Source organism: Enoplosus armatus, chromosome 9 (genome assembly GCF_043641665.1).
Source record: "Enoplosus armatus isolate fEnoArm2 chromosome 9, fEnoArm2.hap1, whole genome shotgun sequence".
NCBI classification, from domain to species: Eukaryota; Metazoa; Chordata; class Actinopteri; order Centrarchiformes; family Enoplosidae; genus Enoplosus; species Enoplosus armatus.
Window position 1 is genome coordinate 6494156 of NC_092188.1, and position 16584 is coordinate 6510739.

General features: G+C 43.0%; 1 protein-coding gene across 1 annotated transcript; it reads right to left on the bottom strand.

Moving 5' to 3' along the window:
• Positions 1 to 515: 515 nt before the first annotated feature.
• Positions 516 to 1868, bottom strand: fam110d (family with sequence similarity 110 member D). Its single transcript, XM_070912704.1, has 2 exons — positions 1066 to 1868; positions 516 to 996 (listed from the first exon to the last, which is right to left on the bottom strand). Exons 1-2 carry the CDS (start codon positions 1866 to 1868, stop codon positions 516 to 518), a joined length of 1284 nt encoding a protein of 427 aa, XP_070768805.1.
• Between the last annotated feature and the right edge of the window lie 14716 nt (positions 1869 to 16584).

Genomic DNA, 16584 nt, shown 5'->3' on the forward strand with positions numbered 1-16584 from the left:
TAACTAGTAACAGTTGTCCAGTTGTCCTCTCATTTGAAGAAACAGTCTCTTTGGAGTCAGAGAGAGCAAGGGACTAAAGGTAATCGTGTGCCATGGAATGCTAACTCTATCTGCAGACATTAGCTGCTGAAACAAAACCTGTTGACTGTCAATGATACTGAAATTTAAAAGAAAAATCATATTTTCCTGGCTGCATTGCTGCTTGCTGATCAAAAATAGAACCAAGCCCTATTTTTTCCTTCTATGATGCATTGTTAGCTAATCACAGACCATACTGAATGTTTTTGAAATTCAGTGATGATTCAATGCTTTTGGGTTGTAGTGCATTTCAGCAGCAAATGTCTGCACAAAGGGTAAAGGTCTGCAGAAGCTAAATCTATACCAGATGATTTCACTGACTAGTTCCTTCTCTCGGGGTAAGGATGTACGGATCCCCTGGTGTTACTGTTTTATCAGGAAAGAAAAACTCCTTCAGACTCTCTCCACTCCGCGGCACATGGTTCCTTATCCCTATATTAAACAGTAGACTCTTTGGGTCCCTCTCGAGCAGCGTTCTTACACCCGTAAAGCCACTTGATGACACGAGCGTTTCTCTCAATGATTGACACACCAGTGGGAAGCTGCTCAGCCAGCTCCTCCTGAAACAGCCCGTCTCCTGAGTGCCGGGAGAACTCGCTGGGCTCTGAGCCGCCACAGCCATCCCCACCTACACTGCGGAGGGCCAATGAGAGCGTGTCTATGGAGCTGGCACCGGACAGGAAATTGTCTCGACCTAGACGCTCTATCATGTCCATGTCCAGCCCGCAGAAGTCAAAGAAATGCTCCTGCTCTGATAACGCTACTGAGCAGCGCAGACGCAGGTCTGACTTGGAGCGCTGCAACTCCCCAAACCGCCTTCTGGGTGCTGGTAGTGGTGACGCCCGTTTCCATGGGTCATTCTCATCATCATGGTTACTTGAGTGGTTGCCATTGGTGATACCATTGTTAACTCCATCACTGGTACCATTTGTAATCCCATTCTTAGTCCGTTCAAGCGTACAGCTAAACCCAGGGCTGGGGACAGACCCTGGGCTGCGTTCTTGATCAGTTTTACTAGACCTCCTGCTCCCTGGTCCACCATCTGTAATGTCTTTGTCATTGGTCCAAGACATGCGGGAGTCTCCATCCCGTGATGGTGCTTTCTCTTCACCAATCACCATCTTCTGGACTCCCCCATTACTCTTCTCCCTCATGGAGCCCTGGAAGAGGCGACGGACAAAGCTGTAGCCCTTCACCTCCATGTTATTGTTCTCTCCCACTGTTGCACCACTGGGACTCTTGCACTCTTTCTTCTGCCTATAAATGACAAGAGAGTCCGGCCTCAGCATGCGTTTGCCCGTGCTTCTTCTGAGTACAGGCGCACTGTGTGGCGCTACCAAGGTGTTATTTCCAGGAGTCCTGGGGTTGGGAGGCATTATATTGTTTACATTGCTCCTGTTATGGGCCTCAACGTCAACAGAAGTCCGTCTGTTCTCCTTCCTGGAGTCATCATTTTCATTTTCATCTCTTGAGGTGAAGGAGCCAGACAGTGTAGAGAAGGGAGTGTTGGATGAACGGCGTGGGGTAAGATGAGGTGTCAGGCTACCGGGAATAGCAACAGCTCGCCGGGGCTGCGGTGGTGGGGTTGCACTGGGCACAAGTACAGGCTCCTGTTTGGTGTTGATCACCTGCTGGCTCTTAACATATTTGGCTTTGTCTGCCTCAAGCCTCTCCACAGCGCTGATTGAGCGGCCATGGCCTCCACCATCTATCTGCCTGCGCAGGTAGTCTGGACCCTTGTTGAGGAGCCTCAGAGGAGAGGGCGATCCAGTTGGCGTTAGGGGCTTCATGTTGATTCACAGAGCTGGGAAAGACATCAAAACTGCAGCCTCAAAATGACTGACAGCTTCTGGTGTCCCCCAGAGAGCAGTTGTTGGCCCTGTTAAAATTTTAAACCAAGTGAGAATGTTTGTAAAGGTTTCTAAGCGTAGAAAAGCTCTTGAATCTTCCTTGAGGGGTAATATAGGTAGCAATTCAGGAGACCAGAGAGTCCAAGTTTGCTGTAATGTTTTCTATAGATAGCTTACAGTCTCTTTGTTGGGAAATGCTAAAGCACAGACAAATTGATATCTCTATCCAGTATTTACACAGGCATTCGGATAGGCAGGCAGGGCAGAGGGAAGTCCTTTTTTTGTCAGCCAAGTGCACTCCCAAATGAGACGCTGCCTGCCCACAGCGAAGCAGAAATAGCAGGCAGGGTGCACTTTGAAAGGGTTACTTTTTCCTCCCCCACTTTTTCTTCTCTCTTTCTGTCTCCCAACAACACTCTTCACTGTTGATCTTTTCAGTGACGGCTGCCTGGAGAAATTAGATATAATGGCCTCAAATATTTGCTTTGTGCAGGCTGTCTGAGGGACGTTGGGTCAAGACTTTTATTGTTTGGCGCCCGTCGTGGTTGAGGTGACCTGAGGGTGGCCGGCACCGAGGCACTTGGTCCGTTGACGGACAGATGGGGCAGATGCAGATCTTGTCCTTGTCCTCACCTCACCTGCGTGGATCCCTGAGAGACAAAGAGAGAGAAAGAGTGGTTTTAGTTGGAAGTTTTATTCTCAACAGAGACTAGATGGCAGGAAGGACGGCGGTCCCAAAAGCTCAGCTCAGATTGTGCTTATTTAAAGCTGGAGGGAGTTGCAGAGCTGACACGTGTAAGAATTTATTGACCGTCTACCTTACATATTAAATACAATAAGCATACTACTTTTAGACATGTAGCTGACACTCTTATCTAAGTAGACCAGCAATGAGTAAACAGGTAAGGGTTCAACTGCAGGCTACGTTGCTGCTGAACCAGTAAGAAGTAGAAGATGGACAAACCACTTTTTTCCTTTGTCACTGAACGTGGTACAGGCAATTTCATTCCTTCAGTGACTTATGTTTATTTTTAAAATGACAGATGTCTGTTGTCCAGACAGTATTGCAGCATCCTGCAAGTGTTAATGAAAGATGAATGGATGCAACAATGTCTGTTCTCCAGGCGCATGATGACGTATCTGCCTCCATCAGTTTTCTGCACAGTAAGGATTAGGCCAACGGCTGGGTGATAATTTTGTAGTTTTAAAAGGACAGCAGTTTCAAAATATATTCTTTGTTTTCTTTAATGTAGTACTGCTACAGGGCACCAATCATTCTGTCTGTCACAGCCATTGCATTGACATACCAGGACAACTCAAGGGGCAGAAATCTGTCAGAAAAATTCAGTTTTTTTGACAGATCAGTGTAGCTGACTGCTTTAAAGTTTTAAACAAACATCTCTACTGAAAACTAGACTGAGGTTGTTGTAATTTAAACACCCTGAAGTGCTGCTTAAATCAACCAATATACTTCTGAAGTAATAACTCTTTCATGGTCACAGTTAAACAGCAAGTTTTTGAAATTAACAAGCCACTAAAAAAGTTAAAAGCCACTTTAAACTAAACATAAGGCATGTCTCTGTGAAATGGATTGCCACATTTTGTATTTATGATGTGTTCTGTGAGGAGAGACGTTTCATATCTTTTAAGGTTTCAAGCTATATGAGGGTTTGAGAGGGGGGAGTGCGGGGAGGAGGCTGCACGTGTCTATAATGGGATAGGCTCTACCCGAGGAGTATTTATAGTATGAAAAAAACCCAGCACTGTTATCATGTGTCTATGTACGTGTGCATGTATATGTGTATGTGCATGCTGTCATGGGTTTATTTGTGTATCTGCTCTAGTTTTGCGCCTGAGCTTATAAGCATGTGTGTCAGCTCGAGGCAATAAGCATAGTTTGGCTGCAGATGATAAAGCCTTTCTCTTATTCTGCACATTTTTCATGTCCAGAAAAAGAAGCGAGTTTGCCATGTGCAAACTGGGAAGACAAAGAATATATCTTTTAAACTTGAAATGGTTATAAATACCCAGACGCACAGGTGGAGCCTGTTTTTCATTCACCTCCTTTCAAAATGTATTAAGAGTCCATCTAGAGAAATAAATGCTCCTTGTGCTGTGTTAGACAGCAGGCGGGTGTCATATTGTTGTGCTTATTGTTCCCACAGGTCTGCCTCAAGTGTTATCAAATGCTATTTTAACTTTTCCTTCGCATGAGGTAAAACAATGAACAACCGCCTTTGGCAGGAAAAAGGATCCATGTCTCATTCAAACCATGTGACACCACTGAGAGTTGCAAACACAAGCAACACCAGCTGTTCCGTCTTGTACTTTTCTTAAGTGTTTTTGACTTGTAATATAGTAAATAATAGTGTGAAAGAATGACATGCAAAGGTCATGAGCCACATTCAAACCTAAGACTAAGCACTTCAGCCCACTGACACTCAAATCAAATAAAACAATGCTGCCCTCTCAAAGGAAAACAAATCATTTAGTCTCATATTCACACTCTAAGACTTGTTTTCTTAAAACTATTAATATTTTGCCATTAGGGAGATAATTTCACTTAGTCCTAGAGCAGTTTTTCATGTTTCTTTCTTTCTCTTGACAAAGAAAATGTATAACTGGTTAAAATGGAGAGAAGATGTTTTTTGCAGTGCAGTTTGCTACCACAAAGCTTAAGACAAAGTAACCAAACTCAAACAGATCACAAAATTACCAGCAGTGGGTTTACGGACATTAATTCATTAATTATCAAAATGATCATGTTTCACGTTAGAAGAGTTGAATGTTTCCTTTACCAGCACATTTCTTTTATTTTGCTTACACAATAAGCCTGTTAACTAAGCTGACATTAATATTAATTACAAAACTATTCCTAAAACCGTCTCAATTGTTGTAAAGGAGTAAAACTATTAGTGTTACTCTCTAGAATACTACTAAATACTAAACCTACCGATATATACATTGGAAGGTGACATATAACCATCTACCTCGTTCAGTCTCTACATCCCTCACAGAGAAGCTCTAGCCTGTCTGATGGCATGCCACTATAAATTCGCTGAAGAAGGGGGGCAACAGCCAGCTAGTTGTTTTTTCCAGATGTCTGGCTGTCAGAGCTCGGGAAAGTCTGCCATTGTTTAGGTAGAGCTCCGGGAAAAATGTCTCGCAACAGGTGTGGAACTGGGCTTGGACTGGGCATGAAACAAGATAAATGGGTAGAAAATGAGGAGGAAGTTGGAATAGGGGTGACGGTGTGTTGCCTGAGGTATTTATTAGACACCTTTTTTCCGGAACAATGTGTTCCCCATCTGAGTTCAAATTGGTAATGCTATTGAAGCAGTAAAGGGGATTATCGCCATAGGAGCCTAAACAAAGTCATTAATCCTGATGTTGGCTTTCAATTGAGGGGGTTGGGGGTAAAGTATGCAAAATTATATGAAGAATACAAGGGGCAATAACTGTGGATACAGCTGTTAATCCCTACTGACCCAACAGTCATAACCTTGAAATCCACAACAATGTGGGCAATATCCGTATTTGTCCTTCTAATGTATTTCCTTGGTTCTACTCTTCATAGCAGTGTGCATTCATTGAATGTGACATTACGAGCATGACGGAAACCAGCCACTTTCTGAGGTTAGCTCTTGCCCAAAGTGCTATCTTGGATGTCATGTGACTAAATCTGAGTCACAATGCTAATGGACGATTCTTCGGGACACGACGGCTTAGCTAGAAATGGTGCTAAATATAGATATGAATTCTTCTAAACACATATTCATAAAATGTTGATGCAAGTTAGCTAGATGAAAAGGTTACGTTTCAAAACACACACACACACACACACACACACACACACATACAGTGTGACAGAGTGAACCAGTGACTCAACTGGGATTTGCTGGAGAACAATAGCCACCATTACGTCTATTGACCATAATGAGCCAAATTAGTACCCAGCACCTTCTGCTGTGATCTCAAGGTTTGTGAAAAGCGTGAGATGACTGGAGAATCTTTGTGATGTTACACAACCTCCTCCTCTCTCTGGCTGTAGGTTGTCATTAACCTCTATACGCTTCCCTTCTTTCTCGTCTCTGTAGTGAAACCCCCCCCCACCACCACCACCACCACCTTCTGCTTCCTAATGCTACCTAACCTTGTGTCTTTCATTCCCCTGCACCCTCCTGCCCTCCTTCCCACTCTTCTTCTCTCTACATGTATATGCCACAGGGCCTCCCCACCCTCTCATTTTCCTCCCTACTCGATCACTCTCTTCCTGTGTACACCCTGTGTATCTACCCTCTCTCTGTATCTCTTTGAATCTCTGTCTCTCTCCTGCTCTATTCACTGTACACTCTCTGTATTTTAGTGCAATCTGCAAAAGATTTTGTCAAGCTTTGGACACAATACATTGTGTTACTTTTCCAAAAAGATGTCTTACTTATGAGAATTGATTTTGTTCATATATTGACATTGTTATTAAGTGGTAACCTATATTTTCATATGGAACAGTGGGTCAGGATCCCCCAAGGGGTTGCGAGATAAATCTAAGGGGTCACAATATGATTAACAAAATAGGACAGACGAAGAAAAAACATTTCTGTAACCAAAATGCTATCTTGTTTCTCACTTTGATTAAACTGGTCACAGTTCAGAGACTTAAGCAACCCATAGCAAAGGGTCAGGAGTAGGCATTGGTTGGCTATAAAGGGTCCCAAACCAATAAGTGTGGGGAACCAGTGGTCTAGAATCTTACTTTCAAAAGAAACATCCTCTTTTTAGTTAAAACCTCCTTACAATAGCCTAACTCAAAGACATGCTACTCATTTAAGCCGGGATAACATACTTTTGAGCAATCTCTCCTCAACGACATTCATGTTGTTGTGCTTGGTTGTACACACAACCACTGATGGAAGTTCACTGGATACTTCCTCACCTCTGCACACCTGGGAAATTTCAGCGTGAAGTGGCAAATTTGTCAGCCTCGGAAAGTTACAAACCCCCAAATTCTGATTTCGGAAAGATGTGAGGGCAAAGTTTCCGGACACTGTTCGACACTCTGGCTCCTTTATAACTAAATATACTGCATATTACACAACTCTACATGAGCCTTATTACAGGAAGTGTGCATGGTCAGTGTCTGCTTTTCGTACATAACACTTAATAGATTGTGCAACATGAACAACTGGATAGTCACCATTAGCAGATGTAGCCTACATGGATAGACATGCAGAAAAAGTAGTGAAAACTGCAGAAATGTCAAACATCTCATTCTAAAAGGACCTCTGGGACATGCAGTGCAAAAGATATCACCAAAATCCAAATATTGACAACCTCCAGGATTACCAAATCAGCACGTTAAGTGACCGTTCTCTTGCGCCTTACATGTCCTCTGTCTGTCTGTCTGTCTGTCTGTCCTCTCCCATGCTTTATTCCCTCCCCCGTGTCCTCTCTGTGAAGCGGATGGCCCAGCCTGCAGGGGAGGCTTAACCAGGCGCCCCCATGCAGCTAAAGAGGAACCAGATGTTTTGTGTCATGCTACATCAAGATGCTCAGACAGCCCTGACAGAGACCTGTCCTGGGAGGGGACCACGTACTGCAGTTTTCCTTTTAATCAGCAGCAGCATTGTTTGGGCTAGTTGCATTTGACCGTTTGAGAACACAAAGCAGGTCATGTTTAAGTTTTGTAATCTATTATACCGTCACGTACACATATTTGACAGTGAAAAACAAAAGCAGTTCTGCTTATTTTTCTGCTGTGAAAGTGGTTCAAGAGAGCCCACAGAAGAAGAATAACTTCATCTGGGCTCGCTGGGTGTATCCAAAGACAAACCAGCTGGCCTCAGATCAGAAGGTTAAAGGAAGTTCTACTGTGAATTATGTATTCAGTGAGGTAAACACAAGATAAGAGGTTAAGAAATTCACAAGGACCACCTTTGAAGCTCCTGGGAAATGAATTCAACACGCTTACCTGTCAAATTTATCTTTGGACAGATGAGAGGCATCTGCTGCCGACGAGGAACCAACTGGCCACCTCTGACGTCTTTCCTCTCTTTCTTTGTTGTCCTGCATTTCTCACTTTCTTTATACTAACATCTGGCATCTGGGTTAAGGATGACACAAACTAACGATCGTCACTAATGGATTGAAATGTGTGCATGTTCAAACGTTAACCAAAACTCATTCAAAGATGCCTTTCTGTCATGACGAAGCATCTGTGCACATCGATTCTCTACAATGAGAATATAAAGCGCCTGCATGGCCACTAATGAGCCACGATTCATGATATCGTCCAGTTTGCTCATTAACCAACACCACAGACACAAACCTCAAGAAGTCTGTTATGGGGCAGGGCAAAGAAAAGGAGGTGTCTTCTTCTATTATCCAAACAAAGAGACATACCGGCCTTTCTTTGCATTATTAATGGACCACAACAATGGTCCTCCTCCAAGTCTACAGATAAGTCCTGACCTGGTTGCTCTGCCTCATTAGGCAGGGAGGGAAAGGGACAAATAACAACATGATGGCAATAAAATGTAAGAGATGGAGCCACGGGACACATAGGCTACTGTCCCCCTCAAAAACAAAGCCTGCTAGCCAATTGTAAATCCTATCACCATTGTGAGGCCTTGAGCGCCATTTGCCGCTTGATATACGGTTAGAGGCTACCTAGAGGCTTTCTCCACATTCATGCGGAGCAGCAGTAGGCCACCTGGGATGACTTAAGGGACCCCTCAACCTGAATAGACCTCCTCCCAAACCATAAAATGGACAAGATGGGCTCTTAACTCACTGCTGCAGCTCTTTTGTCATTCAAAGCAAGTCATCGCGGAGGCAGCTGAGCTCTGGAGCCACAAAGCAAAGAAGGGCCAAGCCTGAGCAGACTTTGAGATGACAGTGATAAGATATGTGCCACTCAGGAACATGCTGTGTGCAAGTACACTAATAATCTTATTAGCTTGCTTTGTAAAATTAACTTTTGGCTAACTGTTGAAGCTAATTAAGTTTAAAGAAAAGTGAAAACACATATGTAAAAAAGCCAGAAAGCACAATCTCACAGTAATCAAAAACCATTTAAACATAACAACTAATTAGCCAACTGGGTACTAAGTAAGTCTAATAGGCTAATAGTTAGCTTATACGCTTGTTAGCCTATTAGCTTATTTGTCAAATGCTGCTTCATCATTAGAAAATAAAATGTTTGGCTTTTGAAAATGAGTAAAAAAAATCTTAAATTCACAATAACCAAAAACCTGAGCTCATCAGCAAACTGGCTTGTAAGCCGGCAAATAATTAGCTAATAAGCTAATTAGCTAATTAAACTACAATACAATTCTATAGCATTAAAATAATAAACATTTATATTTATTGAAACTAAGTAAAAAAAATCTAAATCCATCAGTTAAGAGACCTGTGATGGGCATTATTTTTTATATTACAGACTATATTACAGGCAATCACCACCTTAATCGATAGCAAAAATGGCTATCTTCCACTAAGTTGAGGGAATGTAATGTTAACGTGTGACATAGTCAAACCTATAACAGCCATTATACTGCAAGTCCGGTCTTTGTCGCAGTGCTAACACAGATAACGCCTCCTCAGATAACATGTTCTCATTTATTATGGCTTTTATCAACAGACTGGGTAAGTTCCTTTTTCTCCTCAGCTAAGGGCCCAGGACGAGTGCTCTTACTGTTGATAATTAAACAGCTCTGACGTATGAAGTTTTATGAGTCACTATTTACATTTTCAGCTACAGTTGAAAGCAAAAAGAACTGTATCCAAGCTTTGTCTGTAGAAAACGAGTGATTAGTCATTAAACATTACTATTATCACAATAATATTGAGCAACATGTTTTAGTCTTTAATAAGGACAAAATTTTTAGAGATCTTTCTCTCAATGACTGCACTCATCTGTGGAGCAGATCTGTTAAATAATGAAAAATGTGTCCTGAAATGGCAGCTCATGAAAGCTGCCCACTCAGCGAATGTGCCAAAAACGTTTCTACCTCTCAGGTGCCCATCCTAAATGCACATTACTGTCTCTTCTGGCTTTTCCAGCCTGACAACCTACACATGTAAATTTGACGCAAAAATTGTGTTTTGATAGATCTTACTTGAACCATAGAAAATGAACTGGTAACTATTTTGATAATAATCCAATTTTTTTAAGCTAAAGTGCCAAAAATTCACTGGTTCTGACTCAAATGTGAAATATTTTTCTTAGTCCTCTATTGGTAAAAAACAAAAAAACAAAAAAAGCATTTTCTGGGAAATTGTGTTGGACATTTTTTGCTAGTTTCTGACATTTTATAGACTGAACAGTTAATCAGTTAATATATCATTGTAATAATAATCTATGTAGCCCTATGTGGTACAGTTCAGTGTGGCTTTTGAATGATTCAATGGTAATTCAAAAGAGCAATTTTTGCAATATGCATATTTTATTGTATATGCCAAAATCCTCTCTGAACCCCAGCATGTCACATGACTTGCAGTTCCAGCTGTGGCCACTAGACCAGTAACAACCTAATGAGCTGTTCCTATGGCTTGATAGAAGGCAATACTAGTAAAACAATTTGAGTTTTCTAGTTAAATTGATTAATTGATAGGTCATTTCTTTCGGTTGAGTGCAGCCAATGTTTGCAGAGGGTCATATGAATGTTTGTGTGGGAGAAGACAGTAAAAGAGTCAGGAGTGAGCACAGGTGTGTGCAGGAGAGAGTTAAGTTTGTATACCAAGTGTCCAGATCTGGGCTACATCAGGTAGACATGCCAGCTCTTGACAGCATTGTTTGGTAATTTATGACCACCGCTGCTGCTCCCTCCACATGCCAGCCTGGCTTATGTGACCAGCAGTACAAACCGCAGTGACCTACTGTGTGTGTGTGTGTGCAGCACTGCCCTGGACTGGGAATGCACTTTGCAACTCAGGGTAACACAGATCTCCCCCAAAAAAAGCCTGTCCTGAGGCTGTTTACAGTACAGTACATAGGCATAAATCTGGGCACATCCCTCAACCTCCCAGAGTCTTAAATTATGAAGGCCTGTTCCCACACTGTGAACCCTCATTAAGCTCTCAGCTGGTGAGAATGCTCTGAAAGACAGCACTGGCGAGCTGCCAGATGTTTTATTTCACCAAGTCGGCACATTTTTCACTCTGCCAGGCATATGTCTGCTTCAACAAAGTGATACAAGACGCTTCAGTGGATGGTGGCTGTTAGACTTGCGAAGAGCAGCGGAAATGTCAAAACATGGTTAGTTGTGTTAAATCATACACCTGCGTACCTGCTGACTGAAACGTCCTAAAAACCATAGCAGTAAAAAGCTATTCTACAGTGATGGACAGAAGACGTACATATAAGTAATGAGGGGAATCCACTACTTCTACGTTTTGTGATGAATGAAAAGCTGGACACTGGAGAGGAGATTTGGGTGATACTCAATCCTTGGAAAGCAGAAAGTCACATGTGAGCAGAAAAGGACTCAAAATGCAGAACTCTCAGAAAGACTAAAAGAAAGAGAATGAGTGTAACCCCACCCTCTTTTCACAGAGACACACCAGAAAAAGACATTCACACAACATTTGCCGAATTACTCAAAACACATGTTGCTGATGTTAGCAGTAAAAGGTTAGCACCAGCTTGTGAGGACTTGTGACAGGGCTGTTTGGGGTTGGTTAGAGCTTAAAGCTGCTCCAGCTGTGCTGTGTCCCCAAACACTGGGTCATCTGTGACTGTAGTGCCAAACCCCATCCAACCCCCACCCCTACTGTGTCACTACATACCCTCCATCACTTTAAATGTGCCTTGATTTGCTGTCTGCACAGCTGAACCCTGTGCAATCAGGTTCATATAGCGAAATAAAATGCTCCACTAGCACTTCTTATATACTTCATATACTGCTTATTGAATACACAAATGAAGGATGCATCATCCAAATCTTTTCAGGCACAACTCAAGGTAAAGCATTAAAGCTCCTAAAAACCTTTAGTATTTCTCTATAACAATAAATATTAACAGTAGGTGCAGGTTTGATCTAATTTGACTGACAGTGCTGAACTTACAAGCAAACAAACCCACACCTGTCCTCACACTTTGATTCGGATGTTGCAAAATAGAAGCATGTGACATCTTTTTTCCCATCACCCATAGTAAAAAGCTAATTCAGAAAGTACGTTTTCAGGGCCTTAAATCCAACATTAATCTTTTTTAACCTTTCCAAAACAATACCTCAAACAAGCATAACTTCTCCACAAACCCTCCAACTACAACAAAAGAATCACCAAAGATCTCTCTCAGAGACCCTCGACTGAGCTCTTCTGTTTTTCCTCGCTGCCATCTACGCTTAGCTGTTAACCTCCGCTGAACCTGCCAGCTGTCCTCTCTCATTACCGATCGACCGACCTGCTTCCCCGCAAACAGCCCTCCGAGTGCCACGGAAAGAGACCCCTCCGTTCGTCCCTCCTCTCCTCCTCGTTCGCTCCTGTCAGAACCAGAAAACATCTGGAGGAGCTGGAGGAGCTGTATCGATGGTCCCCTCCCGTATTGAAGGGAATGTCCAGGCCTGTGTCATCTTCCTCATGGTTGAGCGGACACAGCGCGGCACCGTTGAGTGTGATGAGATGTGGCAGAGCTACAGAGGCGCCCGGTCGGACTGTGAACAATTACGGGGATGTGAGAGCAACGGAGAGAAGGGCTGCTCTCACAGCTGTCACCCACACACAGGGGACTGTCAGGAGATGGAGATCTGTCAGATCATGTTTCATGATTTCGTTGCCCACAATGAATTATGGATTGAGTTATGAGCCCACGGGAGTGATGTAAGAGCTGAAACTGACTTCAGGTCTGAGAGAACGTCAAGACTATGATAATGATCATGTCGATTCCAAACTTAGATACAAACATTTGGTGCAAATTTTGATTTCTGCTAGCAAGCTGAAACATATTCAAAGACATTTCTGGAGAGTTCAGCATCATAAATCTTTAAACTATAAGCCAACAAGTAAAGTGTTCACTCCAAAAAGCTACAAACGTCATCCATTTTGAAAAATATGTCTTTGCTCATCAAATTATCACTTGAATGAATATGATTCCACACTCTGGTGTTTACAAAACAGAAGAAATACTAGCTTGGTACTTAGATGGTAGGTTTTACTTCTCGTTTCAGGCAGCACTCCTTTGTAAGAGTGGGTATTACTTTATGATAGGGTGCCTCCCTGAATGTGTTGTTTTCCTGCTGGATGTAACGGAGAATCTGTGAGTTCTTCCTCTTTTTCAAACAGTTCTTCCTGAAAACGGTCAGCGAGGAAGTTCCCAGAGACCGTCGGCACAATGGCCCAAACAAGGCGACACGGAGCTGTAAAGCTAAATTATAAGCTTGACAGTTTGTGTGTGAGCGTTTGAAGTCTCACACTGTTGTGAACGTCTAAAACCAGCTGCTGTTCAGCAACACACACACACACACTCCTTTAACACAGTGCCGGGGGGGGGGGGGAGATGATGTCATTAGCAGGGTACATTTTCCCCTCTAATTAGAAACTCGAGCTTCCCGCCATAACTTGGGGGTCTTTACATGCAACCATGCAACAAAACGGGGATTAAACAGAACAAATGTTCGACGTCCGTCTTAAAACGAGATGTTTCCAAGATCGTGCTCTGCAGGAAAGCAAAACCATGCGTTGAATGTGACTGTGGTACGGCTGAACTTTAAGTGATAAGAAACACATGAGTGGCCCATTGTGAACTAAAACCACGAAATATCCTGCGGCTTCCGCTCGTTCTCCGCAGTCAGCACTGATGTGGCTCAAACCAATCAGATTATACACTTGTAGAGCCTCAAAAAAACAACTCAAGTAAAAACAAAAAGAGGGAGAAAATTGGAAAATAAAAGACTACGAGAAATCCTGATGTGCTATTATATCCCATAATATATTCAACTGTTTGACCTGTGCGAGATCATGCAGAGGTCAATGATATAGTGGCTGCTTAGCTTCTGTTTAGACGGCGACAATGTGGTGAGCGAATATTCATGAGTAAGTTTAGTGTCTCAGAGGTCAACATGATTCTGCAGGCTTTCTAAAGTGTTGCACCACCAACACCATCATCATCAATTTCACCGCTGGTGCTATGAGCCAAGCGGGAAGGCAAAGACCTAAATTATATTTCATTTAGTCATGTTAATGATGTCAGGCCTCCTGTCAACACCCCGGACGGAGACTGCAGCGAGCAGCTCTGCGCTGCCCCTAGGCTCTCCGCTCTGCAACGGGAGGAAGTATTCTCGTCTGCTCCGCTGGGATCAGCATCAAACACAGATGCAGCCGTATTACAGCTGGAAAAATTAGCGCAATGCCACATGAATCGGGGGAAGAAAAAGGAGACGGTTTACGACTGCTCCACACTGTAATTTCTCAGGTAGGTATTCAGTCGGGGAGATGTTTGCATCCTGCGTTGCGCAGTATGAAGGATTGATGTTTGCTGTAGGTGTTTATGATCTATGACTCATTGGAGCTTTCAGACAGGGATGAAAGCCAGGTCAGATTTGTGGGCTCAAACAAAAAGAAAAACAAAAGTTGAATCAAGGAAAAGTAGGGAGGAGACGGGTCTGAATCTACCTCCTAACGTTTCATTATACGTCATGCATTCATTTTAACAAGTGCCTTGAGGGTGATTACACCCAAACTATGACGAAAGCAATTCATCTATCTTGTATTAGTTCATCTTTTAAGCCGACATGGACAGGAATGAATAGAAAATTGAGCTACTAAATGCACTTTTGTCAGTTAGTACCACCTCTCCCTGTGGAAAGCTTCCTCACTGCCAGTTCATGATGTGCATAAAAAAAAAGCATGAATTAAACCTCCTGCTGCTGCACACGGGCCAAACCAACACATGCTCACCTATGAATCTCAGGGTGAATGTGTTTAGAAGACATGTGTGGTCTGTTTAGTCTGGCTCCTAAGCTGTTTATGCTCCTGACCCCACACTGATCAAGCCAACTCACGACGCAGGAGCCTTAAACATATGAATAGAGAGTTAGGGGAGCGGGTGGGAGGGGTGGAGGTGGGTCAAGGTGGGGTTGACCCTGAGGGCACGTGATTGTCTGCTTGGAGGAGACAGTTTTTTCAGTTTTAGAGTGGGTGTGCTGCATAATGACCCCTCAGGTCTCCAACTTACTTTTGTTCTTCTGTAAGTTCTCAGGTAACACTGTCTTAGTATATGCTTGTTTTTATTAGCATGACTGACTACAAAACGAGACATGTATTTGTCATAATTGAACTGATTGGTGGGAAAATGCTTTAATTTAGTTGAGGATTACAAAACGTTTCTTCCCTGATTAGATGTTTGGAAGCCAGAGCCTCATTTGTGCCATTCCCCTGATTTCATCCAGATGTAAATATTTAGTGTAGAGCAGAGTTAAGATGGGATAAACCTGCTGCCCCAGGTCAACTGTATCTGCTTTAATCAGAGCCCAGAGGTCAGTCATCTCTCTCTCTCACCCTCTCCATACCATGCAGCTATTACTGACTGGACTTCAAGGCTGAGTTAAACCAGAGGGAGTCCACATATAGGTTTACATGGCAGATGATGAATTGCTGCACTTGTCAACTTTAAAAAAAAAAGAAAAAGAAGTTTTGGGTCGATCCATAAACCTGGTCTGTTGTTTATGGATTATGCACCTACAAAAAGCCTGACATCCATCACAGACATACTGCCAAGGAGAATTTGCCTTACAGGGCATCAGCCATAAACACACCATAAAGATCTCAGGCATGACTCTCAAGAGGACAAACTGAAGTAAACCTGTAGTAAATTTTAAAAGGGCAGACTCACGTATAATAACTTGGGGTAGAGATTTATAGAGTAGTAGAGAATATATGATTTAACTTGTATTTAATAATAGTAATATAGTGATTTTATACCAACAATTAAGTGTAGTAAAATCACCAGTGAGTGCCACACTCACTACAGCACTGTATAGACATTTTTAGTAACCAGGCTTTAGGTTATTTGTCAAGCAGTAAGACACAAATAATTTCAGCTGTACAATTCACATAAGATTCAGTTACTGCGGATCAGCCCATGCCACACTTTCACGCACGTAAAGCTGTAAAATAGTGCTGTCACTGAAAACAGACAGAGACGTCAAAAAATAACCACCACTGATCGGATGAATCAATTCATTCCCGAATCTACCCTGATCTGTACCAGGAAAACTTCACAAGATAAATCCACCTCGACTAACACATCTACCCGCAGCGAAACCATGAGAAATGACAGTCCGCTCCTTGCTCACCTTGTTCGCTCAGTTTATCCACTCTTGTTGTCTTTCAAATCCTGTAAAGGTGTGGAGATCCTGCTCTCTGCTTCAGCGTGGCGCTGCGCTCTGCGCTCTGCGCGGACTGCTGGCACTCTGACGGTCCGCTGCATGGCAGCCGCGCGATAAAGAGGGAGTCCCGACCTCCCTACAGCGGAGGGGGAGGGGGGGGCACTGGGCAGGTATGAGGCTGTGTAAACTGACTCCTGTGTAGCCTGCAGGGAGCTGAGTGAGCGGAGAGGGGGGCTGTGGATTAGGGGGGGGGGGGGGGGTCTACAGTGTCACGTATACCATCACAATAAGTCATGGCTTCATAAATATTATTATAGTATCTGTAATAT

Excerpts from the sequence above, each read along its gene's own strand:
- fam110d (XM_070912704.1), bottom strand. The coding sequence starts at position 1,868 with ATGAAGCCCCTAACGCCAACTGGATCGCCCTCTCCTCTGAGGCTCCTC. Across the intron at positions 997-1,065 it reads GATCAAGAACGCAGCCCAGG|TGATGGAGTTAACAATGGTA; the intron begins GTCTGTCCCCAG and ends AAATGGTACCAG.